Here is a 10,509-nt window from a genome sequence, read left to right as displayed (position 1 = left end):
TTATCATTAGTAAGAAATCTACAGTCGTTAGAACCACAGAAATAATTCTGTTCAAGCCAGAGCAAAGTAACTCCTGATTATTCCTAATAGTTGTCCAGGCAGATAATATAAGTGCAGACTCAATTGACATATCATTAAAATTGTCCGTTATTTCCTATAGTAAACATTCTCTCAACGCAACATCATCAGACCATGTCACGGTTCTTCTCTTTTTTATTTTTGCATTACGTCATAAGGTATGAAATACCGCCCCTTAACCCGCGCAGAGACAGATTTGCATCTCATCGACGCCGCACTATAGTAAAATGCTCCGCTCGCCAGACTCTTACACGAATGCGTTACGTGGGTGGAACATTTGTTTGTGATTTGCTGGAGCATTCCTGGGAGGTGTCGGGGGATCTGTGGGCGTGTCTGCGTGATGCGAGGGATATATTGCACGGGGCACCTTGCAAGAAACCGGGTGCTGCTCCATGCCTTGGGGTGTACAGTGTTCCGCTGAAGGACGTGTACCGAAGGCAATTCACACTGTACGAAGATAAATAAAAAACTCGACTAAAATGCCAGCTCAGAATAAAGACCAGGGAGGGTGGAAGAAGTTTTTATGGAATTCAGAAACGGGGGAGTGTCTTGGGCGCACTGGCAGTAGTTGGGGTATGTATACATTTACTAGGCAGCAGAGATTTTTAATTCACTTTCCTAATGTATTGCTAATCGATGTTGCTTAGCTATCATAATCTATACGAGTTTACCGATCACCGTCATTCCAGAGGGTACAGTCTGTCTCGCGACTAGTCACGATTCTACCTGTTAGATTTGACTTTGCAGCAAACGTTTCACGGACCTGCACGATCAGTTATGAACGGACTAATGCTAGTGCGTTGTTAAGAAAACAAGATTTAACTGAATAGTGAATGACAAGCAGCATCACTTTATAGACTACATTACCAGTTATACTATGCGCTGTGTAACTCTACCGGTCTGCCTGCCGCTACAGATTATTCCGTCTACGATTGGGTTTTCGAGATCTACACATAATAATAATTAATAGAACTATGTTTTGCTGTATTTGCGGTGTGTTTGTTAAACAAATAAGGCGAAAAGGTCATCAAAGGGGCAGGAATAGGATAGTCGAGGTTACTGATCACTGATGGAGAATAGTTAGCTGTTATTTTTAAAAAGTGGTCTAGATGCTCAAATTATTCACGAGAAACAGGTTTCTTTAATTATTACATAAGGATATAAAAACATGAGCTCACTGAATGTTACCGTTGTCGGTTGAAGTAAATATCCTGGAAACAGACATGTAGCTCCATGTCTTCAAGGAAACAATTTCAAGTAGACTTTATATCAGTAAATTTGAAGATTATTTATTAATACGATGCTCCATAGTCAAAGGGTTAAAAATGCATCATTGTCCAAGGTAGCTCAAGGTCACAGGCCTAGTCTTTGGGGTCTTCGAAATGACATTGCTCGTCTAACATTTCACAGAACGTTGATCCGGAACCGACTGAGCCAACAATAGCAGCTCATTGATTATGTTGTGTTTACCACCGGTAGGCTACCATCAAAAACATCGGATCCTGTCGCTCTCATGGCAATCCATTTCTTGTTACTTTGCTGATAATTAGTTGTTTTTTTTGTTTGGTTGTTTTTTTTGCAGTAAATAAATAAATAAATAAATAAATAAATAAATAAATACACATATATATATATATATATATATATATATATATATATATATATATATATATATATATATTACAATAAATATGAATTATTAATTAGTATGCATATCGAGTATATATATACATACAATACAAGCCATTACATATAGTGTATTTAGAAAAAATCTTGAAAGTAACTAAAGCAGCATGTGAATATATTGTGTATACCTTTCAAATAAATGCGTTTATAATATAAAGAATTCTGTCAGGTCATGCAAATCATGCTTAGGAATCACAATATCAGGTCACACTAAGCTTGTAATATTGTTTCTTATGACTACAGTAATACTTTACACTATGCTTAATTATATTCCAGTTAATCATATGTGTACAGCACTATATTCCAGTTAATGACATGGTGTATGTAAATGTTTGGATGTGGAATTTGCCATTGTTTGCCTTTGATGAAGATGCATGGTTCTAATATGACAATATGAATTTAAGGGGTTCACTGAATGACAGAAAGATTGTAATTCCAGTGATCCACAAAGACCAATGTTTACATTTATCACTTGGAAACTTCTGTACTGCCCATGCACCTTGTAGTTTCATTCAGGACACAGACCTTTTTGTAATAAAGGTTGCTACTTATAGTTATGACCCCTGTGGAGGACATTCTGAGGACAGCAGAATGCCCTGGTTGATGCTGCATTGTTAAAAAAAAAAAAACATCAGCCTTACACTATTAGCAAAAATATGTTTTCTAAAATCAAATGCATCCCAGTCTGAAGCAAATAAAAAAAAACAATTTGATTAGATACTATTTATTTTATGCTAAAGTTGTAATATTCAAATTACAGAGTCATGCTAGACAGTTATGCATTACATCCATAAGATATTTTAGAGTCAGTCCTCTCTTCCAGGAGCTGTCTTGTTATGGTGGTTATAAATGGTAGTTCAAAATTGTTTTCCACAGTTTCTTTTTGCCATCCCATATAAGCCCCTACATTGTTGATCAGGCAGACTGAAGCGAAAACGTATGCCAGCAATTACCATAGGATGTTCAGTGATAATGGTATCCAAGGCTTGAGTTAAATGTCAGGCTTCCTAACAGGCTCTCCCTGTGTATTCTTGCAGCAAAGATCATTTTGTTCTTCATCGCCTTCTATGGTTTCTTGGCTGGGATCTTCATCGGCACCATCCAAGCTCTTCTTCTCACCTTGAGTCGGTACAAACCCACCTGGCAAGACAGGATCAGTCCTCCAGGTATATGCTCTGCGGTTCCTGCTCCTGAGATGCAGTACCTAACAGTCCCTTCATTTTACCACACAGGAAAGTGGTTGTACACTCAACACACTGTTGTTAAAAACACATAGTTCACAGATTACAGTGAGACTTTAAGAAAGAAATGTTTATGTGTAAAAGTTCAAGGCTGTAATGCATGCAGTGGTAAAGGAAGGATTTCACGTGATGAGACTGAAAGCTGCAGTGGAGAAGGGGGATATGGTTAGTTCCAGGACAGAGGTTACATTATTTCATTTATGATGAAAGGCACTGATGAAAGGCATGACATCATACCGTTAGTCACATTAGCCTCAGGCAGCTCTGCTGTGAGACACCTCATGTTCAGCGTTTTTTTTGTTTGTTTGTTTTAGAATGTGTTTATTTTGGTTAATGCTGTTGTAGCTTAATTAAAGTTAACTTCTTAGTTAACTTCTTGTGGCTTAATGTTAATGTATTGTCACCATGGGTGTACATTGTGCTCTGAAATGTGCCAAGGACAGAAAAAGGAGGTGTTGCATTCAATTCAGCTTCCCCTCAACTTCATGTTCCCTTGAGGAAACCAAGCTTCCGGGCATGTGCATTCACTGAAAAGAAATGAGTAATAGGACTGAAATGAAGAGGTTTACAAAAGGTTTTATGGCCTCGTTTGTCAGGCCTATCACCACTGAAAAATACAAGTATCAGCACTGTGGTATAAAATATATTTGTAGCACAATTGTTTTTTTAACATTTTTTATTAAAAAATCTATTGTTTTGCTTCATAAAATGTCAGTTTTGCCACATTTATTATCTCAGCATAGGGTGACAAAATATAAACACAAACATTTTCAAAAATTTATGGGGACAAAATTAGCCATTTTAGAAAGTGGTGTGTCATGTCCCCAGCATAATTTACACCTATGGTGACTAATGTGTTGTTAACACTTAAGAAAAACCAAGCTTTTTATTTTGAGTAATATTTTTGTTTTATTACTTATTTTTTTGCATATTTGCATATTATATTTGTGTTGTAATTTATTTTGTTGCCATCTTTTATTTGCTTCATATTTGCTGCTGTATTATGACTATGTGACTGTAGGTTGGGTAGGGTACTGGTCATAAATATAGGAAAAATGATTAATCTGATTTATAGCAGAACAAAAGTTAGTACTTGCTTTGCATTAGTAACTACCAATCACATCATCATCATCATTTCATCATTTACCTCTGCAGTGAAAACTTCAAGTTCAGTCAACGTTCAGCTCATCAGTAACTGGTCAGGAACAGAGTTTTTGCTGTTCTGACTGTTTACACCCGAATACCTACTCCAGCATACAGCTATATTGAGTGAACCATATAGGAATCGCAGTTCTTTTCATACAGAGTACCCCATTTCAAATGACTGTAAGTAATTGGACAGTTAGCTTCTGCATTGTTTCTTGCAATGAGTGATGTTTCACTTTGCCACTAAACAATGACAATAAACATACTAATACAGAAAGTATTGTTTTACAAGGGAAAAACGTGACCGGGTCAAATATGTGATCAAAATGTCACTGAACTTGCAACAGAACAGATAACTTACATTTATTCCAGATGTTGATGTACAGGGTGTTGCTGCAATGGCTCATGTTTTGGTGACCCCAGAGATATGATGTACTTCTGTAAAGAAGGGTGTGCCTAATTGATCACTCACAAGCTTGCCTATATTTAATTAATCCAGCCTCTGTACAGCTGCACAAAGCACTCCGCTTTAACAAGTCCAATTCAAGGATGTGGTCTGCTGTAAAAATTGTGCAAATACTGCTAGCACTTTTTAACCCATAGCAAAAAATCCATCTACATGAAATACTGCATGTAGTAGATAATTTTAAAGTATCATTCTTGTCTTGTGTTTCTCTACTATTTTGCTTAATTTTTCTTAAATCTGAATTTATACCAAAATTATTTATCTATGTGTTCATATCTGTGTCTGCCTGTCTATAAGGATATTTTAAAAGATATGGAGATGTATCACTGTGGTATTTTATTGGTGTGCAGGACTCACCCATCACCCTCATTTAGATAAAGCAGAGTTAATGTTCAGCATGAATGATGTGGACACATACATCAGCTACACAAAGAGTATGAAAGACTTTCTGGGATCATACAGTGAGGAGATCCAGCGGGACCCTTTTAAATTTGAAGATTGTGGAGGTGTGTAATTTGCCATAGTTGTAACAGTGTAACTTTTTGCACTATTTATAACCTAGATATTTGCATGCTGTAGACCATGTATGGAAGACCTGAAGTTTCTGTATTGAAATGATTTAGAGCAAAAGATTTTTTAACATTAAAACCAGATTCACAAGCACATAAAGCAACCACTTGGTTCATTAAGGAATTGAGTTGTGATTAGATAAAGTTTTATGCATTTTTGTACTTAATTTGTACTTAACAGATAGAACATATACTGGAATGGATATAGATCCAAATAAGCCAACCAAAGCAAAATTAAATGTGATTTAAGATGGTAGTCCTTGTCAGAAGTCTCAATGTTTTTTTCAGAATAAGACATCACAGATTCAGTGACTAACTAGTTTATTTTTTCTCCTGGCTTGTTTGTTATGTTGTTGACTTGTGTCTTTGCATCTGTATCTTCTCAGAGCAAGCCGATGTCTATAAGAACAGGGGCGATCTGGAAATGGAAATAGGTATTAGAAAGGCCTGTCGATTCTCAAGGTCTTGGCTTGGCTCCTGCTCAGGCATTGACGACAAGCATTTTGGTTTCAGTGAGGGGAAACCCTGCCTGATTGTCAAGCTCAATAGGATTGTGAATTTCATACCAAAGGTAGGTTTGCTAGATTTATAGAATGTTGCACAAATTCTCTTGCAATTTTATGAGACCTTTTGGAATTCTTTTGAAAACATTTGCATTTCATAGGATTCCTAATATATTTCATCATATACAGGATAAAAAATATAATGTAGCTGTGAGTGTTGGCTAATGCATACTACACACTGAAACATGTCTATAAAGAAGTAGTGTACCATGTCATGTACATTGAATTTAGATTCTGAATCTTATGAATATGGCAAATGTTAAATCAGTCAATTAGATGTACTAGCTGACTTGATTATACTTTACAGTAAGGACACACAGTGTCATTTATGCAAATCCCCACTCTTTTCTTGGAGCTAATAGCTCTCACTTGTGAAGAATCTCATCTTGCTATATGTGAGTGACTTACAGGCCAGGAATCTCAGGTGTTTTACAACTATTAAAATACAGATAACTTTTCAGTAAACTATGGCCCATAGATTGATTGCAACCACTGGATCTATCGCTGATTTTGTTTTTTAATGCCTGCATTTATATGTGATTTCCAGCCCCTGCAATCTAATGACAGTGTCCCAGATGAAGCCCAGAATAAAATCCAGCCCAATGTGATTCCCATATACTGTACTAATAAGGTAAATATTATGACTTTTAATCTGATACACTGGCTAATCACAAACACTCAACCCACAAACAACGTTTTCATACCAATTATAAAATAAAAGCATGTTTTATTCTGGATAAGGACGTATGAATATCCATAATTCTGTAGTGCTTATGCCAGTGTTCTTCAGTACCCCTGATAAAAGGAATGCTTAATATGTGCCATACAACTAAGCATTGTTAAATTGCACATACATATATTCCTGTATATACGGTTGGCATTTAATCCTAGTTAATTCACCTAGTAAAAATATATTATAATATGCTTAAGGGTCTCACCAAGTGTTCTTGTTTCGCAAATGTCTGTAGAAAGAGGAAGATGCAGGTAAACTTGGAGAGGTGAAATACTATGGGTTTGGAGGCGGCTTCCCCCTGCAGTATTACCCATACTATGGTAAACTCCTGCACCCGCACTACCTACAACCTCTGGTCGCAGTTCAGTTTGTTAACTTAACTATAAACTATGAGATTCGTGTCGAATGCAAAGTGTTTGGCGAGAACATTGCATACAGTGAAAAGGACCGCTTCCAGGGACGTTTCGAGGTTAAAATCAAGGTAAATAACTTTTGACCTCCGTCACAAGCACAGCATCTTTCCTTGCTCCCAGTTATAAGACAAACTAAGGACCATTTTCTGACCTGAGATACGCAGGCACCAGACACAGTGTTGCTATTGGTCTTCCACAGTCTCTCACCAAGGCAATACACAAGCCTTTGTCAGTATACAAGTGTCTCACGTCAGAAAGTGGCCTTGGGCAGAGGTTCAAATGGTTTCAAAAACTAGGGTTATCTGTGCCTAATGTTATCTGTGTGCTCTAATGCAAGCTTTTCTGCTTCTGTATACACTTATAATGTACATGCCTGGAGGACTAGCCATAGCATAGACTATGCTAATAATGAAAGAAAATAGTCCATTATTAAGGGACATATTCTTTTACTGCAAATTAACAATTCCACTACAAACGTAGTGAGCTCTGTTTTGTCTGTCTATTACTGTATCACCACCTTGTTGTCTTCTTCCATTTTAACACTGCATGGTAGTGGTATATGTATATTGTTCCAAACCAAAGCAGATGCAATCCAGCTTTAGTTGTCAACAGTGCATTTATGTATGTATTCCTATTCACTGTTAATAAAGAAGTGTATTATTTGTTTTGGGGGGATATTGGGATGTTAGCATTCCTTTTGAAGGAATAGTAACAGGTATACATTTTACATGTATATTTCTTTTCTTTTTTGAATTATGTCAAAAGGAATAATGCTTGTTTTTGATTTGATGTAGATATTGCCTTTGAATGTATGTAGATATTGCCTTTAATCTTAATACTGTCTTCCCTGAGTTAGAATTACTGGTACTAAATGTCTTACATTTATTTTAATGTTGTTTTTTGTTTGTTTGTTTGTTTGTTTGTTTGGGTTTTTTGCCTTTGCTCTTACTGAAGACATAACATGGTGTGGTGTCAATCAAAAGAATGTTTAACTATTTACATGAGGAGATAACATCTCTACAACTGCACATTATTATTTTTATATTATTAGTAGTATTATTATTAGTATTATATTATATAGGTATATTATATTATTATGTTATTATATTATATTTTATATTATTATTTTTGTTAGGGTTTTTTGTGCAATAATGAAAAAAACATTGAATATGAAGATATTAGAATTATCAGAAGCATTCCAGTGCTCCATTCTATAGAATGTTTTGTAGTTCTGTGCAGTCAATGTCTACCATCAGACATCTGGCAAGTTACACAAAGTCCCTTTAACTCCCATGCTGAAACTAGTCTTAGCTTGGTTTCCCAAAAACACAGCATAAAGATCATTCTTAGATGATAGAACAGCTATCACTGTATACTCTCTAGAGTTTAAGAAGATCTGCAAACTGCTTTTGGGAAACAGGTCCTGGGACAATTACCTAAAATAAAAATAAAATAAAAAAATTTAAATAAATTACATAAAGACATTGGGTGTTTATGTTCACATCTGAGAACAGTCAGATTACTATTCTTTTTAGTAGTCTTAGATTCCACAGACATAGTGGTGCGTGAACTACCAAATTTACTTACACACATACAGACATAGTGGTTGTGAACTTCCACACTGGAACACTTTTCCTTTAACAAAAACCACAGGCAGCATGGTGGCTTGGTGCTTAGCATATTTGCATCTCAGGACTTGGTTCTTGGGTTTGAGTCCTGCTGGGTGGAGGTTCCATGTTCTCCTCATGTCTGCTAGGGTTTCCTACAGTAATTCAAAGACATGGCAGTTTAGTCAGATTTTTTTTCTCTAAATTTTCCTGGTGTGAATGATTGTATGCCTCCACACCAGTGGTACTTTCTCCTGGGTGTTATTCTCCCTCCTGTTCCCTGTGCTCCTTGTACCTGTGTTTCTGGTTGAGAGTATTGCTGATAGTGATTGACTTCTAACCAGTGTGTGGATTGGATGTAAAAGCAGAGCATTGAATGTAAAGCTTCCTTGGGTATGAAAAAGGTGCTATATATGTGTAAATAATAATAATGTGCAGCAAATACACATGGTAAGATCCAGTACAGTGATTAGGACCCTATGATGAATGCAAATTTGTTCACACAACAGCTGAGGGCACTTAGAGGAGAGTGCTAACTGCCCAATTCTGCAGTATTACTTAGATAAACAGGGAAACAGAAACTAGGCTATCTAAAGTGGAGCAATTGTGCTCTCCTGGCTGCACTGGGATTCAAGCTCATCGTCTCTTAAAAACAGAATAAAGCCTTAGACTCATTTTACTACGATTGGAAGATAAGTGAATATATGAATGCAATCAGAATTATACATAACATTGAAACATGTTGCTTTTAAGTGTAAATATATGTTAAGGGTTCATAACTAAGAGAGGTTTGAAGCCATCCTACACACCTCCAAAAAAATTAACGTTGAGAGCTGTCTGAATCGGCAAACTACAAATTCTACATGTGACCTAAGGTAAAAGACTTGCACAGCATTCATGTAGTTTTCTCCTGTTCTCGGTCACTTTATGGCTGCAAGAATATTAGCACAGCTTTACATTCAATTTCACATTACATTTCTGTACAATTTATACTCTGTTTAATGTTTAAACACTAAAACAACAGGCTATACCATTTACTAAGTGTATCATTACCTAATATTCTATTGCTGAGCCCAAAATTTAAGTAATATTAGCTAATGATAAATTAGTTAGTTTATGTGTATAGACTCAGGGTGCCTTTTCCCAAATGCAGTTCTATAAACAGCTACTTGGTTTAACAATGTTGGAATGAAATTAACTTTGGTTTTAGATTAGGCAATAATAATTATACATGATATCAGTACTACACAAAATTTCCACAGGGTTCACTCAGCCACTTTTAACAGAGTAACCAACTGGAATGTCATTTCTGAGAACATTTGGACACTAAATTACATGTTTTCCAGATCTTCGTCAGTGAGGTTCCATTGGGACATGCACAGAGGGTTCATCTTAGTAATATGAATGACCCTCTCAGACCTGGGGGAGCACAAGGGTCATGTGGTGGAAGTAGTGACAAGCTTTCCCAGGGTTTCAAACTTGAAAAGTTACGCATGGAGGACCACAGTGTCACTGAGGCACTGAAGTGCTAGATCAGATAAAACCTCATGACCATCAAGGAGCTGCAATGCTTACTGGGCTTCACCAACTTCTAGTTTTATCAAACACTTTAGCACTGTCAGTGCACCCTTTAGCATGGTCCAAATGCACTGTGTTCTGGCCAGATGTTGCTAGGAACGACTTTACTAATCTCAAATAATGTTTTATTACAGCCCCAATTTTACAGGTCTATATTTACAGTTTGTTGTGTATGTAGATCCAAGTCCAAAATGTGCTCTCCCAGCTGCAGGTAGGCTGGGCTTCACTCATGTAAAGACTCCATCCGTGTGCATTCCTCTCTGTTGTGCACTGTGTGTACCCCAGCTTAACTGAAGGTGCCAAAGCAATACCCATAGTCTCGTCTGTCAGTGAACATTGTTACAGACCTTCCAACTTCTCACTCATCCTACTTACATGTATTCCAACTGCATTCCACATGGCATTATTTGCATTATTATGAACTGCTAA

At 36.6% G+C, this 10,509-nt stretch overlaps 1 protein-coding gene across 2 annotated transcripts; it reads left to right on the top strand.

The window, feature by feature from the left end:
• Nucleotides 1–409: 409 nt before the first annotated feature.
• Nucleotides 410–8,375, top strand: atp1b1b (ATPase Na+/K+ transporting subunit beta 1b). Of its 2 annotated transcripts, XM_027006126.3 has the most exons (6): nucleotides 422–651; nucleotides 2,802–2,930; nucleotides 4,968–5,123; nucleotides 5,573–5,757; nucleotides 6,297–6,380; nucleotides 6,718–8,375. In XM_027006126.3, the coding sequence occupies exons 1-6, from the start codon at nucleotides 558–560 to the stop codon at nucleotides 6,976–6,978; spliced, it is 909 nt and encodes a 302-aa protein (XP_026861927.2). In that variant the 5' UTR covers nucleotides 422–557; the 3' UTR covers nucleotides 6,979–8,375. The 2 variants fall into 2 exon arrangements, with proteins under 2 accessions (XP_081557649.1, XP_026861927.2); XM_081701523.1 differs by lacking the exon at nucleotides 4,968–5,123 and having other exon boundaries at nucleotides 410–651.
• Nucleotides 8,376–10,509: the final 2,134 nt, after the last annotated feature.

Source organism: Electrophorus electricus, chromosome 18 (assembly GCF_041902795.1).
Source record: "Electrophorus electricus isolate QZ-2024a chromosome 18, ASM4190279v1, whole genome shotgun sequence".
NCBI classification, from domain to species: Eukaryota; Metazoa; Chordata; class Actinopteri; order Gymnotiformes; family Gymnotidae; genus Electrophorus; species Electrophorus electricus.
Note: the sequence above shows the minus strand (reverse complement) of the source record. Positions and strands in the feature narration are given on the sequence as shown.

What these genes read in the sequence shown, in the direction of transcription:
- atp1b1b (XM_027006126.3), top strand. Translation starts at nt 558, where the DNA reads ATGCCAGCTCAGAATAAAGACCAGGGAGGGTGGAAGAAGTTTTTATGG. An exon ending in TAAATTTGAAGATTGTGGAG is followed by an intron (nt 5,124 to 5,572) that starts GTGTGTAATTTG and finishes GTATCTTCTCAG; the next exon opens with AGCAAGCCGATGTCTATAAG. An exon ending in CCATATACTGTACTAATAAG is followed by an intron (nt 6,381 to 6,717) that starts GTAAATATTATG and finishes AAATGTCTGTAG; the next exon opens with AAAGAGGAAGATGCAGGTAA.